Source organism: Bombina bombina, chromosome 6, assembly GCF_027579735.1.
Source record: "Bombina bombina isolate aBomBom1 chromosome 6, aBomBom1.pri, whole genome shotgun sequence".
NCBI lineage: Eukaryota > Metazoa > Chordata > Amphibia > Anura > Bombinatoridae > Bombina > Bombina bombina.
The window spans coordinates 168,898,195-168,915,309 of NC_069504.1; the positions used below are offsets into that span (position 1 = coordinate 168,898,195).

Here is a 17,115-nt window from a genome sequence, read left to right on the forward strand (position 1 = left end):
AGATTTGCAAGGCTGCAACTTGGTCTTCGCTTCATACTTTTTCCAAATTTTACAAATTTGACACTTTTGCTTCTTCTGAGGCTATTTTTGGGAGAAAGGTTCTTCAGGCAGTGGTTCCTTCTGTATAATGAGCCTGCCTATCCCTCCCGTCATCCGTGTACTTTTGCTTTGGTATTGGTATCCCAGAAGTAATGATGACCCGTGGACTGATCACACATAACAGAAGAAAACATAATTTATGCTTACCTGATAAATTCCTTTCTTCTGTTGTGTGATCAGTCCACGGCCCGCCCTGTTTTTTAAGGCAGGTAAATATTTTTTAAATTATACTCCAGTCACCACTACACCCTTGGCTTCTCCTTTCTCGTTGGTCTTTGGTCGAATGACTGGAGGTGACGTAGAGGGGAGGAGCTATATAGCAACTCTGCTGGGTGAATCCTCTTGCACTTCCTGTAGGGGAGCAGATAATATCCCAGAAGTAATGATGACCCGTGGACTGATCACACAACAGAAGAAAGGAATTTATCAGGTAAGCATAAATTATGTTTTTACCAAAGGATAAAAAATCTAAGGTAAATTTAGGTCTAATAATCATTTTCGTTCCTTTCCTCACAACAAGGAACAAAAGCCTGATCCTTCATCCTCAGGAGCGGTATCAGTTTGGAAACTATTTCCAGTTTGGAATATATCCAAGCCTTATAGAAACCTATAGCCAGCTCCTAAGTACCCATGAAGGTGCGGCCCTTATTCCAGCTCAGCTGGTATGGGGCAGATTACGTTTTCTTCAAAGAAATTTGGATCAATTCCGTTCTCAATCTCTGGTTTCAGAACATTGTTTCAGAAAGGTACAGAATTGGCTTCAAGTTAAGGCCTCCTGCTAAGAGATTTTTTTCTTTCCCGTGTCCCAGTTAACACAGCAAAGGCTCAGCATTTCTGAAATGTGTTTCAGATCTAGAGTTGGCTGGAGTAATTATGCCAGTTCCAGTTCTGGAACAGGGGCTGGGGTTTTATTTTATCTCTTCATTGTACCAAAGGTCAATTCCTTCAGACCAGTTCCGGATCTATCAATATTGAATCGTTATGTAAGGATACCAACATTCAAGATGGTTACTGTAGGACTATCCTGCCTTTTGTTTAGCAAGGGCATTATATGTCTACAATAGATTTACAGGATGTGTATCTGCATATTCCGATTCATCCAGATCACTTTTAGTGTCTGAGATTCTCTTTTTAGACAAGCATTACCAGTTTTGTGGCTCTACCGTTTGGCCTAGCCTCAGTTCCAAGAATTTTTTTCAAAGGTTCTCGGTGCCCTTCTTTCTGTAATCAGAGAACAGGGTTTTGGTATTTCCTTATTTGGACGATATCTTGGTACTTGCTCAGTCTTCTCATTTTCGAAGAATCTCATACAAATCGACTTGTGTTGTTTCTTCAAGTTCATGGTTGGAGGATCAATTTACCAATCAGTTCATTGATTCCTCAGACAAGGGTAACCTTTTTAGGTTTCTAGATAGATTCAGTGTCTATGACTCTGTCCTTGTCAGACAAGAGAAGTTTAACATTGATATCAGCTTGTCAAAACCTTCAGTCACAATCATTCCCTTTGGTAGCCTTATGCATGGAAATTTTAGGTCTTAGGACTGCCGCATCAGATGCGATCTCCTTTGCTCGTTTTCACATGCGACCTCTTCAGCTCTGTATGCTGAACCAATGGTGCAGGGATTACTCAAAGATATCTCAATTAATATCTTTAAACCGATTATACGACACTCTCTGACATGGTGGACAGATCACCATCGTTTAGTTCAGGGGGCTTCTTTGTTCTTCCGACCTGGACTATAATCTCAACAGATGCAAGTCTTACAGGTTGGGGAGCTGTGTGGGGGTATCTGACGGCACAAGGGGTTTGGGAATCTCAGGAGGTGAGATTTCCGATCAATATTTGGAACTCCGTGCAATTTTCAGAGCTCTTCAGTCTTGGCCTCTTCTGAAGAGAGAGTTGTTCATTTGTTTTCAGATAGACAATGTCACAACTGTGGCATACATCAATCATCAAGGAGGGACTCACAGTCCTCTGGCTATGAAAGAAGTATCTCGAATTTGGTTTGGGCGGAATCCAGCTCCTGTCTAATCTCTGCGGTTCATATCCCAGGTATGGACAATTGGAAAGCGGATTATCTCAGTCGCCAAACGTTGCACCTGGGCGAATGGTCTCTTCACCCAGAGGTATTTCCTCAGATTGTTCAAATGTGGGAACTCCCAGAAATAGATCTGATGGCTTCTCATCTAAACAAGAAACTTCCCTGGTATCTGTCCGGATCCCGGGATCCTCGGGCGGAGGCAGTGGATGCATTATCTCTTCCTTACAAGTGTCATCCTGCCTATATCTTTCCGCCTCTAGTTCTTCTTCCAAGGGTATTCTCCAATATTCTAAAGGAATGCTCGTTTGTCCTGCTGGTAGCTCCAGCATGGCCTCACAGGTTTTGGTATGCGGATCTTGTCCGGATGGCCTCTTTCCAGCTGTGGACTCTTCCGTTAAGACCAGTCTTTCTGTCTCAAGGTTCTTTTTTCCATCAGGATCTCAAAACCTTAATTTTAAGGTATGGAGTTTGAACGCTTGATTCTTGGTCAAAGAGGTTTCTCTGACTCTGTGATTGATACTATGTGACAGGCTCGTAAATCTGTATCTAGAGAGATATATTATAGAGTCTTGAAGACTTATATTTCTTAGTGTCTTTCTCATCTTTTTTCTTGGCATTCTTTTTGAATACCGAGAATTTTACAGTTTCTTCAGGATGGTTTAGATAAAGGTTTGTCCGCAAGTTCCTTGAAAGACAAATCTCTGCTCTTTCTGTTCTTTTTCACAGAAGGATTGCTAATCTTCCTGATATTCATTGTTTTGTACAACCTTTGGTTCGTATAAAACCTGTCATTAAGTCAATTTCTCCTCCTTGGAGTTTGAATTTGGTTCTGGGGGCTCTTCAAGCTCCTCCTTTTGAACCCATGCATTCTTTGGTCGTTATATTACTTTCTTGGAAAGTTTTGTTTCTTTTGGCCATCTCTTCTGCCAGAAGAGTCTTTGAATTATCTACTCTTTTTTGTGAGTCTCCTTTTCTGATTTTGCATCAGGATAAGGCGGTGCTGCGAACTTCTTTTGAATTTTTTACCTAAGGTTGTGAATTCTAACAACATTAGTAGAGAAATTGTGGTTCCTTCATTATGTCCTAATCCTATGAATTCTAAGGAGAAATCATTGCATTCTTTGGATGCTGTTAGAGCTTTGTAATATTATGTTGAAGCTACTAAGTCTTTCCGAAAGACTTCTAGTCTATTTGTCATCTTTTCCGGTTCTAGAAAAGGCCAGAAAGCTTCTGCCATTTCTTTGGCATCTTGGTTGAAATCTTTATTTTATCATGCCTATGTTGAGTCGGGTAACACTCCACCTCAAAGGATTACAGCTCATTCTACTAGGTCAGTTTCTACTTCCTGGGCGTTTAGGAATGAAGCTTCGGTTGATCAGATTTGCAAAGCAGCAACTTGGTCCTCTTTGCATACTTTTACTAAATTCTACCATTTTGATGTGTTTTCTTCTTCTGAAGCAGTTTTTGGTAGAAACGTACTTCAGGCAGTGGTTTCAGTTTGAATCTTCTGCTTATGTTTTTTCATTAAAATTTTATTCTGGGTGTGGATTATTTTCAGCAGGAATTGGCTGTCTTTATTTTATCCCTCCCTCTCTAGTGACTCTTGCGTGGAAAGATCCACATCTTGGGTAATCATTATCCCATACGTCACTAGCTCATGGACTCTTGCTAATTACATGAAAGAAAACATAATTTATGTAAAAACTTACCTGATAAATTCATTTCTTTCATATTAGCAAGAGTCCATGAGGCCCGCCCTTTTTTGTGGTGGTTTTGATTTTTTTTGTATAAAGCACAATTATTCCAATTCCTTATTTTATATGCTTTCGCACTTTTTTCTTATCACCCCACTTCTTGGCTATTCGTTAAACTGAATTGTGGGTGTGGTGAGGGGTGTATTTATAGGCATTTTAAGGTTTGGGAAACTTTGCCCCTCCTGGTAGGAATGTATATCCCATACGTCACTAGCTCATGGACTCTTGCTAATATGAAAGAAATGAATTTATCAGGTAAGTTCTTACATAAATTATGTTTTTATATAACGTTCGTTATTGTTATATTAGGAAATAGCCCATAGCTATGGAGCCTCTATACCTAAGACTAATGCCTGTTTATATTGTGAGGAAACAGAGGTATACCCGCCCTCTCAATTATGTTCCACATGCCTATAAAAAGTAAATATGTCAAGAAAGGTTAACATGTTTGATACCACTGAGTCTTCCACCTCTGAGGGGTCCCGTCCCGTGAGGTGCACACCCTGCTTTCATCTCCTAATACACATGCAGTTTCCCATAGCACGCCTGATCCTCCATCTGGAGGAGGCCTTTTACCTCCAGACTTCACTGTGCAGTTACAAACGGTGGTGTCTGCGGCCATTAGGGCTTTACCTCGCCCTGCTATGCACAAGCGAAAGGTCAAATATTGCTATCCTTCCCAGGGTCATCATCTAGTTTATTGGCTATAGCTGATAGACGGTTATCTGATGATGAATTTCTTTCTGATACTTCAGAGTGTGAACTTTCTGGGTCTGAATCGGCTGCCTCTAAGCCTCTGATTGCGGAGGAACCAGATTTAGGATAGAGCACTTGCGCTTTCTTTTAAAGGAAGTTCTGGCTACTTTAGAGGTTCCAGAGGCCGAACTGCCTGAAGAACCTTTAATTCCAGGCGCCAACAATCAGACCCTCTATAGAACAAAGGCATAAACACAGTCAACTTTAATGTTTTGTCGTATTTTTTTTTTTTACTCTGATAGTAAAGAAAATATTATATTCAAGGCAAATGACTGGATAGAGTTTACGAAGACAGGGTTGTTCCTCAGACTTTCCCTGTTCCTGTAAAGATGGCAAACATTATTAAGAACGAATGGGAGAGGATTGGTTCTTCCGTCACCCCTTCATCTGCCTTTAAGAAACTGTTCCCGGTCTCTCAATTGGAGTTGTGGGGTTCCATCCCTAAGGTGGATGGCGCCTCTCCACGCTTGCAAAACGCACTACTATCCCACTGGAGGATAGTTGGTCATTCAAAGAGCCCATGGATAAAAAGATTGAAACTCTGTTAAAAAATATGTTTCAACATTTGGGATATTTATTTCAACCAACGGTGGCAGTTGCCGCGGTTGTGGGAGGGGCTACCTACTGGTGTGGCTCCTTACCGGAATTGATCGAGGTGGAAGGTCCCCTCGGTATTATTCTTGATAGAATTAAGGCTTTAAGGGTCACTAATTCTTTTATTTGTGATGCAAATATGTAAATGATTAATTTAAAAGCTAAAACTGCAGGGTTTTCTGTTCAGGCCCGCCAGGCTCTGTGGCTGAAGTCCTGGTCTGCGGACTGACTTCCAAGTCCAGACTCCTTTCTCTTCCATTCAAGGGTAAAATTTTGTTTGGTCCAGGCCTTAACTCCATTATTTCCACAGTTACAGGGGGCAAGGGTGCCTTCCTACCACAAGATGAAAAGATCAGATCTAAAGGACAAGCTAATAATTTTCGTTCCGATAAATCCCAGCTCCAACAATCCTCCGCTAAGACCGAGCAACCTAAGACTTGGAAGCCGGCTCAGTCCTGGAATAAGTCCAAGCAGAGCAAGAAGCCTGCTGAGACTAAATCAGCATGAAGGGGTCGCCCCCGGTCCATCTGTGTATCAGGTAGGGGGCAGACTTTCGCTCTTCTCAGAAGCTTGGTTCAGGGATGTGCAGGATCCTTGGTCCTGGATGTCATTGCTCAGGTTACAGAATTGGGTTCAAGTCTCTTCCACCCAAGGGCAGATTCCTTCTCTCAAATCTGGCTTCAAAAGCAGAGAAGAGGGATGCCTTTCTGGGGTGCATTCAGGATCTGTCCTCCTTAGGAGTCGTTGTCCCGGTTCCCATAGAGGAACAAGGCTTGGGATACTACTCAAACCTTTTCGTGGTCCCTAAGAAGGAGGGAACTTTCCGCCCGATTCTGGACCTAAAGTGCTTAAACAAGTTTCTGAACGTCCCCTTGTTCAAGATGGAGACGATAAGGTCTATCCTTCCCTTAGTCCAGAAGGGACAGTTCATGACCACTATAGATCTGAAGGATGCTTACCTTCATGTCCTAATCCACAGGGAACACTTTCAGTTCCTAAGATTTGCCTTCCTGGACCAGCACTTCCAATTTATTGCTCTTTTGTTTGGCCTAGCTACTGCCCCAAGAATTTTCACAAAGGTTCTGGGTGCTCTCTTAGCCGTGGCCAGATTCCAGGGCATTTCAATAGCACCTTACTTGGACAATATTCTGGTACAAGCACCATCCTTTCGTTTAGCGGAAGAACATTCAGAATCTCTTCTCTCTCTTCTTCGATCCCATGGATGGAAGATAAACTTAGAAAAGTTCTCTTATTTCAAGCACCAGGGTAGAATTCCTGGGCACTATAATAGACTCACTAGTCATGAGGATATTTCTTTCAGACCAGAGACGCTGCAAGCTGGTTTTGGCATGTCTTGCCCTCCGGACCTCCTCAAGGCCTTCTGTGGCACAGTGTATGCAGGTGATTGGTCTCATGGTGTCCAGCATGGACATAATTCCCTTTTGCCAGGTTCCGTCTCAGACCGTTACAGCTGTGCATGCTGAGACAGTGGAACAGCAATCATTCAGATCTGTCTCAACAGATCTCTCTGGACAACCAGTCGAAAGAATTGCTCTTTTGGTGGCTCTGTCCAGATCACCTGTCCCGAGGGACAGCCTTTTTAAGACCATCCTGGGAGATTTTCTGGAGTTAGCGGAGACCCACAACTGTTCACTGTCAGCGATCCACATTCCAGGTGTGGACAACTGGGAAGCTGATTTTCTCAGCAGACAATCCTTTCATCCAGGGGAATGGTCTCTCCATTCCAAGGTGTTTGCAGAGATATGCAACAGGTGGGAGACTCCAGAGATAGATCTCATGGCGTCCCGTCTCAATACCAAGCTAGCCAGGTATGGGTCAAGATCCAGGGATCCTCAGGCGGAGCTAATAGATGCTTTAGTGGTGCCTTGGAGGTTCAGTCTAATATACCTTTTTTCCGCCATTACACCTCCTTCCTCGAGTAGTGGTCCGCATCAAGCAGGAGCGGGCATCAGTGATACTTATTGCTCCATCATGGCCGCGAAGGATGTGGTTTGCGGATCTAGTGGGGATGTCGTCATCATCTCCTCCATGGAAGTTACCTTGTCGCAGGGATCTGCTGGAACAAGGTCCTTTTGTTTATCAAAATCTAGATTCTCTGAGGCTGACTGCATGGAGATTTTTCTGAGAGAGTTATTGATACTCTCATTCAAGCTTGTAAGCCGGTTACTCGTCGCATCTATCATAAGGTGTGGAGGACCTACTTATTCTGGTGTGAAGAGTGTGGATTCTCCTGGCATAAGGTCAGGGTTTCCAGGATTCTTTCCTTTCCCCGGGATAGTCTGGAGAAGGGCCTTTCTGCTAGCTCCCTTAAGGGACAGATTTCGGCCCTATCTGTTTTACTGCACAAGAGGCTCGCTGAGCTTCCAGATGTTTAGTCTTTTGTTCAGGCTCTGGGTAAAATCAGGCCTGTGGTTAGATCTAGCGCTCCTCCTTGGAGTTTAAATCTTGTTCTTAAAGTTTTGCAGAAGGCTCCGTTTGAGCCTATGCATGTAGTTGACATTAAATTACTGTCTTGGAAGGTTCTTTTTCTACTGGCTATTGCTTTGGAGCGCATAGTCTCTGAAATGGCTGCCTTGCAATGTGAGCCTCCTTACCTAGTATTGCATGCTGATAAGGCTGTTCTTTGTACTAGGTTAGGTTTTCTTCCTAAGGTCGTTTCAGATTGCAACATCAATCAGGAGATTGTGGTTCCTTTCTTGTGTCCTAATCCTCCTCCTTCGAAGGAACGGTTAATTCATAATTTGGATGTGGCTTGGGCCTTGAAGTTCTATCTTCAGGCTACAAAGGAGTTTAGACAGACTTCTTCAATGTTTGTTTTCTATTCTGGGAAGCGTAGAGGGCAGAAGGCCTCGTCCACTTCCTTATCTTTTTGGTTGAGGTGCATTATTCGCTTAGCTTATGAGACAGTGGGGCATAAGCCTCCTCAGAGGATTAAGGCTCATTCAACTAGAGAAATGACTTCCTCTTGGGCCTTCAAAAATGAGGCCTCTATAGATCAGATTTGTAGGGCGGCTACCTGGTCCTCCTTACATATCTTTTCTAAATTTTACAAGTTTGACGTTTTTGCTTTGGCGGAAGCAGCTTTTGGCAGAAAGGTTTTGCAGGCTGTGGTGCTCTCAGAATAGGGTCTGCCTCCTTTTTTGCCCTCCTGTTCATTCAGTTTTCTCTGGAGCTTGGGTATAGGTTTCCCACAAGTAAGTAGAAGCCGTGGACTCTCCTCATATCTCCTCATATTAAGAAGGAAAACATAAATTATGCTTACCAGATAATTTCCTTTCCTTCTGTATTAGGAGAGTCCACGGCCCCCGCCCGTATTCTCTGAAGGGTGGACCTAAATTTTGCTTTGTTCTTCTGGCACCATTTATACCCTGATATTTCTTCTACTGTTCCTTGTTCCCTTGTCAGAATGACTGGGATATGAGGGAAGTGGGGGGAGGTATTTAAGCCTTTGGCTGGTGTGTCTTTGCTTCCTCCTGGTGGCCAGGTTCTGTATTCCCACAAGTAAGGAATGAAGCCGTGGACTCTCCTCATACAGAAAGAAAGGAAATTATCTGGTAAGCATAATTTATATTTTTTAAAGTAGAAAACCCAAGGTATTGATCTAGGCCCATTATGGTATATTTGATGCCACTATTTGGCCACCAAATATGATCATATAAAATAATTTACTTTGTTTTGCAAACTTTGGGTTCTCACTGAAATTATTTACACACAGCAACTAAAGTCTTAAGAAAAATGGTTGTAAAAGCTTCTTGTTGGTCCCCTTTGTTGAGAAATTGCAGGCATGCATGGCTTTGCCATTGTTTTTTGGCACTTATAAGGCCGCTATTTGCAGCTGCAGTGAAGGGGTTAATCAGTTAGCCTGTAAGGTTAATATTTGCTCTAGTGTAGGGATTACCCTCCCACCTGACCTCTGCTACCCCCTGATCTCTACTTGATCCCCCCCCAAACAGCTTAAACCCTCTCCTCTCCCCTGCAAACAATCTTATAGTTAATACAATTTCTGTAGTGTAGGTCAATCCCTCCCTTTCCCTTCCCATGATTGCTTTATCTTCCCCCTCTAGCGATCAGCCGCCCACCCGCCTCCTTCCTTAATCAACCACCTCTCCCACTGGCTCCACTTCATCATCGATACAGACAGTAACACTGTTTCTGTCACTGTCTGCATGGATAGGTGATCTGTCTTCATATGATAAAGGAGCTCGATCAGCGCTCCTTTACCTTATGAAGCAGAATCCTTCTGTGCCCAGTTTCAGTCTTCGATGTCAAGTTTAACAGTGGGGGGCCGCAGCACGTGCCACAGTGTTGGACATAGGTACTAAGTCAATACAGTACGCTTGGCACAAGTGGTTAGCATTCCATTGTATCCCATAGCCCTGGGTTCTTGATCATCTAGAGTCTATAAATTTAAACTTGACAAAGCAAATTAATACAGTAGTGTGAGGGATTCTGGAAAGCTTGACTAAGGCACATATATGTAATATGTTATATGTTACTGTAATCGGGTATGTGAGGTATTGCTGAAGTTGTTACAACATCCATATGTTGTCGCTATGTAAGTTAAAAGTAATATACATTTATGCATAGAATTACCATTATTGGTTGCTGGGTCTAAAAAAAAAACCCTAATAACTCTCAGAAAATACATAGAACATAGTTATAGATACACACATTATTATTTATTGTCCACACAAAAAGTCTTAGCTGTAGACTCCATACCTTTGGATTATCTGGGGTTAGACTTTCTGAAACAACTAATTTTAGATTTAGTCTTTACTTTTTCATCTGTCATCTGCACATAAACATGTAAATATATCTTATTATAACAGTGTCCCTATTACATTTGTATTTTAGGGTGCACAAGAAATATTTAATGAGCTGCCTAATGAGTTTGTTGAGCCGCATGAATTGCAGGAAGTTTCCAAAACAGGAGGTAATGGGATTGGTACATAGAGACTTTAGAAACCAAAAAAAATCGTGTTTCAGAATGATAACTCTAATACTTTTTCTCAGATCTTAGAAAAGTTTACGGAACAGTTCTTAGTCGTCATCATCATCTTGTTAGAAAAACTGATGGGATTTATGATCCGGTGGGATATGATAAGAATCCTGAACTTTACACATCCCGCTTTAATACTGATGTAAGCTCTTTCTTTATATATTTGCATTGCAACTGTGGACAGTGGAAGAGGCTTTTAACTATATTCTGTTTTTTTTTTCTCCTGTAAAGATTGCACCTTACACAACATGCTTGATTAATGGAATGTACTGGGATCCACACACACCTCGCTTACTAAACCGCCATGATGCACAAAAACTATTGGCCCCTATAAAGCCGAGTGCTGAGTCTACAGAAGGATGTCCAGAGTTACCACACAAGTAGGCAATTAATACAAAAGTTATTGCACATATCTTTTTAAAGTTTGGTTTTAGTATTCTGTGTCTTGTTTTTGCTTCAGTATACATAATGTAATAGTGTGCTGCCCCAGAGGATGGGTTTAGCAAATGCCTAATGCAGTTAATGCAATTGCTCAGCTGGCATCTTTTGATTAGCTATACCTGATACATTTTAAAAGGACATAATTCTCATATGCTAAATAATTTGAAATTGATGCAGCGTAACTGTAAAAAGCTGAGAAGAAAATATCACATATTACATTACATGTATTTTCTATGTAAAAAGGAAGATATTTTACCTCAAAATTTCTTCAGCTTAAAATAGTAAGGGTTCTGGGAACAGTTATATTTCAGCTACTGTAGCTGCATGTTAAAAAAAAAACACAAAAAAAAAAAAAACAGCCAATCGGCTTGATTTGTGCTGATGTCACACTTTGCATTAATATGATCACATGAGATTTCCTAGTAAATTCCCCATAGGAGGGACATAACATGACTGTTCCTGCACATGCCAGATGTACGTTCCCTTGAAAGTCCTGGGACTAGCATCCTAATTGGCTGCTTAAAGCATCCTAATTGGCTGCTTAAAGTCACTTTACAATCGGATGTGGCTACTGAGGAAATTTTGAGGTAAAAAACCTTTGTGTTTTGATGTAAGCCACCTTTTCTTTTTACAGACTATTGGCCATTGGTGACATTTCTGCAGACACTGGAGGGTCCATAGAATTTATGACTGAATGTACCACCATTGATGTTCCATTTTGTATGTATGATGCAGATCAACATATCATTCATGACAGGTGAATAAAAATTCATGCCAATGTTTGTTTTTTACATTCTAGAACAATCATACAGTATTCAGTAATTCTTCTTCTTCTTTATAGTGTTGAAGGTTGTGGTATTCTTATGTGTTCCATTGACAATTTACCAGCACAGCTTCCAATTGAAGCCACAGAGTACTTTGGAGACAGGCTGTTCCCTTACATTGAAGAAATGGTAAGTTGTGGTTTGTTGTGTGCTCTGCACTCTTCTGTATGTTTTAAAACATAGTTCAAAAGGAAGAGGATTCAGCACCAGTGTACTATGCTAACTGTAGCTCCCCGCACATAAAGCAACATTTTGGTCCTTAGACCTTAATGTTTAAAGGGACATTCCAACCAAAATTTGAATCCATATGGATGCAGTTTAGTTTTGAATAGAACCATTTTTGTGTAATATGCACATATTAGCAAAGATGCTTCTAATAAGAGCAATAGATGTTTCAAAAGTATATTTAAGTATGCACTGTGCACCAGCATTTTAAACACAGCACTAAGGTGCTTGTACCAACTGGTATTGACCAGTTTTATTTCTGACATGATGCAAACCCCACTGGTGCTCTGAGCAGCTGCAGTACTTAAAATGCTGGTGCACTGAGAATATCTAGCTATGCTCCACATGCACAGTGATACATTTTACTAGAAGCATTTTTGGGAATATATGTATATTATAAATATATTTCTATTCAAAGATGTAATTCATCTATGTGCATTAAAATTTTGACCGGAATGTCCCTTTAAGGTCTAAGAACCAAAACGTTGCTATATCTATTTTGGGTTCTTTTGATTAAAGGACATTTGAGTAAATGTAGGATCTGCTGCTATAATTTTTTTTATTATTTATACATTTAAGACATGTCATTAGGTGCTTTTTTTTTTTAAAATTTTTTTTTTTATTTATTTTAATTAAATCTGCTTAACCCCTTAATGACTGAGGACGTGCAGGGTACGTCCTCAAAAAAAAGGCAGTTAACGCCTGAGGACGTACCCTGCACGTCCTCGGTGTGGAAAGCAGCTGGAAGCGATCCTGCTCGCTTCCAGCTGCTTTCCGGTTATTGCAGTGATGCCTCAATATGGAGGCATCCTGCAATAACCATGTATGGCCATCCGATGCAGAGAGAGCCACTCTGTGGCCCTCTCTGCACCGGAGATCGGTGGCTTCCTTCGTTGGTGGGTGGGAGCAGCACCGGGAGGCGGGTGGCGGCCATCGATGGCCCTGGAGATGTGCAGGGGGGGCGGGATCGTGGGCGGGGATGCCCCGGGGGCGCGCGCGGGCACGATATGGAGGGGGCGGGCGCGTGCACGGGGAGGGAGCGGGTGGGAACGCTGCACTACGGAAAATAGGATTAATAATAGGATTGGTAATCGGGTATTAATGTCAACAAAATTTAAAAAAAAAGCTAAATCAGGGGGTGTTGGTGTGGTATGTGGGAGGGAAGCTACACTACAGAAAAAAAAAAACTGTGAAAAAAAACCCCAGAAAACATTTTTTTCTGCAAACTGGGTACTGGCAGATAGCTGCCAGTACCCAAGATGGCCCCCAAAACGTCAGAGGGGGACGGTTAGAGAGGTGTTTGGGGGGGGATCAGGGAGGTTGGGGGATAAGGGGAATACTACCCAGCAGCATATGTAAATATGCTATACAATTTTAAAAAAACAACAACAAAGATTCCCTTTATTTTTGTACTGGCAGACTTTCTGCCAGTACTTAAGATGGTGGGGACAATTGTGTGGTGGGGGAGGGAAGGGAGCTGTTTGGGAGGGATCAGGGGGTGTGATGTGTCAGATGGGAGGCTGATCTCTACACTAAAGCTAAAATTAACCCTGCAAGCTCCCTACAAGCTACCTAATTAACCCCTTCACTGCTAGACATAATACACGTGTGATGCGCAGCGGCATTTAGCGGCCTTCTAATTACCAAAAAGCAATGCCAAAGACATATATGTCTGCTATTTCTGAACAAAGGGGATCCCAGAGAAGCATTTACAGCCATTTGTGCCATAATTGCACAAGCTGCTTGTAAATGATTTCAGTGAGAAACCTAAAATTGTGAAAAATATTACGTTTTTTTTAATTTGATCGCATCTGGCGGTGAAATGGTGGCATGAAATATACCAAAATGGGCCTAGATCAATACTTTGGGTTGTCTACTACACTACATTAAAGCTAAAATTAACCCTAGAAGCTCCCTACATGCTCCCTAATTAACCCCTTCACTGCTGGGCATAATACACGTGTGGTGCGCAGTGGCATTTAGTGCCCTTCTAATTACCAAAAAGTAACAACAAAAGCCATACATGTCTGCTATTTCTGAACAAAGGGGATCCCAGAGAAGAATTTACAACCATTTATGCCATAATTGCACAAGCTGCTTGTAAATAATTTCAGTGAGAAACCTAAAGTTTGTGAACAAAATTGTGAAAAAGTGAACAATTTTTTTTATTTGATCGCATTTGGCGGTGAAATGGTGGCATGAAATATACCAAAATGGGCCTAGATCAATACTTTGGGGTGTCTTCTAAAAAAAAAATATATACATGTCAAGTGATATTCAGGGATTCCTGAAAGATATCAGTGTTCCAATGTAACTAGCGCTAATTTTGAAAAAAAGGGGTTTGGAAATAGCAAACTGCTACTTGAATTTATGGCCCTATAACTTGCAAAAAAAGCAAAGAACATGTAAACATTGGGTATTTCTTAACTCAGGACAAAATTTAGAAAGTATTTAGCATGGGTGTTTTTTGGTGGTTGTAGATGTGTAACAGATTTTGGGGGTCAAAGTTAGAAAAAGTGTGTTTTTTTCCATTTTTTTCTCATATTATATAATTTTTTTTATAGTTAATTATAAGATATGATGAAAATAATGGTATCTTTAGAAAGTCCACTTAATGGCGAGAAAAACGGTATATAATATGTGTGGGTACAGTAAATGAGTAAGAGGAGAATTACAGCTAAACACAAACACAGCAGAAATGTAAAAATAGCCTTGGTCCCAAACGGACAGAAAATGGAAAAGTGCTGCGGTCATTAAGGGGTTAAACAAACCTCCTGTTCCCTCTTTTAATCATGTTTTTTTTTCTTTTCTTTTTTACTGCTTGTTTTCTGTCCTTTTTAATTATTTTGGGAATTCCCTGTTTTGATACTCTAGTTTGCTTTTATGACTCTAGTGTGATTATATTTGGGGGATACTTTCAGGGCCGGATTGGGCAGCCGGGGTACCGGGAAAAATCCCGGTGGGCCGGCAGCTGAGCTGGGCTGGCTGGCTGCTGTATAAATTATATTTTTGCTTGCTTGTTGCAATATTGCGGCCGGACCGGTAATCAATCCCTTCCCTATTACACTGACTTAGTCCCCACTAAGGCTACAGCACTGTGTCTAGTCTAGTAAAAGTTGAAGTTCAACTTATAAGTTATAACCTTCCTTAACCCCCTCTCCACTGCCTCTGTAAGTTAACCGCTAGCCTAACACCTTATCGCAACACCGCAACTAGTAACTCCTCATGTCACAATAGCCAATAAGCCAAATTATAGAGCGAACAGCGAATCATTCACTCAGACAGTGACTGAGTCTGTGTCTGTCACTCACACAATCACAGGCTCAGTCTGTCACAGCAGTGTCACTGAGGGCCAGGGAGGACTCACTCAGGAATCATATGTGGGCCGGGTCAGGTGGGGTGGGCCGGCGGCTTACGTGACATCCCAACACTGAGTGGAGTGAGTTGACTTGTGAAGAGATTACACATGTGTTTATCAGTGTCAGGGTGCACTCAGAGGTCAGCAGCAACCAGCATTTGTGTATATATACTATTATCCCCAAACAAGATTAGTATTAGGCTATACATGATTATACATATGCAGCCTGATATTCTTAATGGAAAGTGAACGCGGGGCAGTTATAAACGGAGCGCATGTGTCTAAAGTAGCTGCACTGAAGGCCACATTGTTTCTGTCTGAATAATATTCACTGCAGCATCATACTGCAGAGTGTTTGTTTATTTGTCTGTAAAGTACTCTTTTCCAATATATGTTATGAGGGCCATATTAGGGTCCTTCAGTGCATTCTTTATGCCTCTCCACATCTTCAATATGAAGTAGGAAGGGATTTTTATTACAATATTCATCTTCAACAACAAATGTACCTGGAAAGTGGGTGATACATTGCATGTGTTTGTGGTTAAGTACATCATAGCATTAAGTTGTCAGCAGCTGCTGGCTCTCTGTGCAAGTCAAAACAACAATGGTGTGTGTGTGTGTATATGTGTGTGTATATATATATATATATATATATATATATATATATATATATATATATATATATATATATATATATATATATATATATATATATATATATATTATAACAAAGAACTCTAAGAAAAGAAATGGAACATACAATTCAATGTACCATATGAAAGATAGGGAGTCAAGCACTCTTTTATAAATAATCCAACAGATTTATTATCTTAATAGTGGAGCTTCATCTCTAATCCATATGTCGCTAATAAACAAAACATTACATATGAGTACCATCACGTGATATAAATCTCTACCCTGAAGGTGTGCACACCTAGTCAGCTTAGCATAAAATATTCAAATAATTCAGAAATACTCCATACACACTACACTCTTACTGCACAAGGTAGCCAGGAATATACAAGAGATGTTACCAGGCAGATAAAGTAGTCTTGGTGGGGGGAAGCTACACTACAGAAAAGTGGGGGGGGGAAATAAAAAATGTATTTTTTTTGTAAACTGGGTACTGGCAGACAGCTGCCAGTACCCAAGATGGCTCCCAATAATGTAGAGGGGGAGGGTTAGAGAGCTGTTTTGGAGGGATCAGGGAGGTTTGGGGCTAAGGGGGATCCTACACAGCAGCATATCTAAATATGCTTAAAAAATTAATAATTAAAAAAAGATACCTTTTATTTTAGTACTGGCAGACTTTCTGCCAGTACTTAAGATGGCGGGGACAATTGTGGGGTGGGGGAGGGAAGAGAGCTGTTTGGGAGGGATCAGGGGGTCTGATGTGTTAGGTGGGAGGCAAATCTCTACACTAAAGCTAACATTAACCCTGCAAGTTCCCTACAAGATCCTTAATTAACCCCTTCACTGCTAGACATAATTCACGTGTGATGTGCAGCGGCATTTAGCAGCCTTCTAATTACCAAAAAGCATCGCCAAAACCATATATGTCTGCTATTTCTGAACAAAGGGGATCCCAGAGAAGCATTTACAACCATTTATGCCATAATTGCATAAGTTGTTTGTAAATAATTTCTGTGAGAAACCTAAAATTGCAAAAAAATTTAAGTTTTTTTTAAAATTTGATCGCATTTGGCGGTGAAATGGTGGCATTAAATATACCAAAATGGGCCTAGATCAATACTTTAGGTTGTCTACTACACTACACTAAAGCTAAAATTAAGTCTACAAGCTTCCTACATGCTCCCTAATTAACCCCTTCACTGCTGGGCATAAAACACGTGTGGTGCGCAGTGGCATTTAGCAGCCTTCTAATTACCAAAAAACATAATTTATGCTTACCTGATAAATTTATTTCTCTTGTAGTGTGTTCAGTCCACGGGTCATCCATTACTTATGGGATATATTCTCCTTCCCAACAGGAAGTTGCAAG

The 17,115-nt window shown here is 41.1% G+C and overlaps 1 protein-coding gene across 2 annotated transcripts in view; it reads left to right on the top strand.

Moving 5' to 3' along the window:
- AASS (aminoadipate-semialdehyde synthase) overlaps positions 1-17,115 on the top strand; it is a 188,894-nt gene that overhangs the window by 60,884 nt on the left and 110,895 nt on the right. For both annotated transcript variants that reach the window (XM_053716671.1, XM_053716672.1), the window contains exons 7-11: positions 10,121-10,199; positions 10,280-10,407; positions 10,497-10,645; positions 11,341-11,463; positions 11,548-11,659. In XM_053716671.1, coding sequence (XP_053572646.1) covers positions 10,121-10,199; positions 10,280-10,407; positions 10,497-10,645; positions 11,341-11,463; positions 11,548-11,659 — 591 coding nt within the window. The remainder of the gene's footprint in view (positions 1-10,120; positions 10,200-10,279; positions 10,408-10,496; positions 10,646-11,340; positions 11,464-11,547; positions 11,660-17,115) is intronic.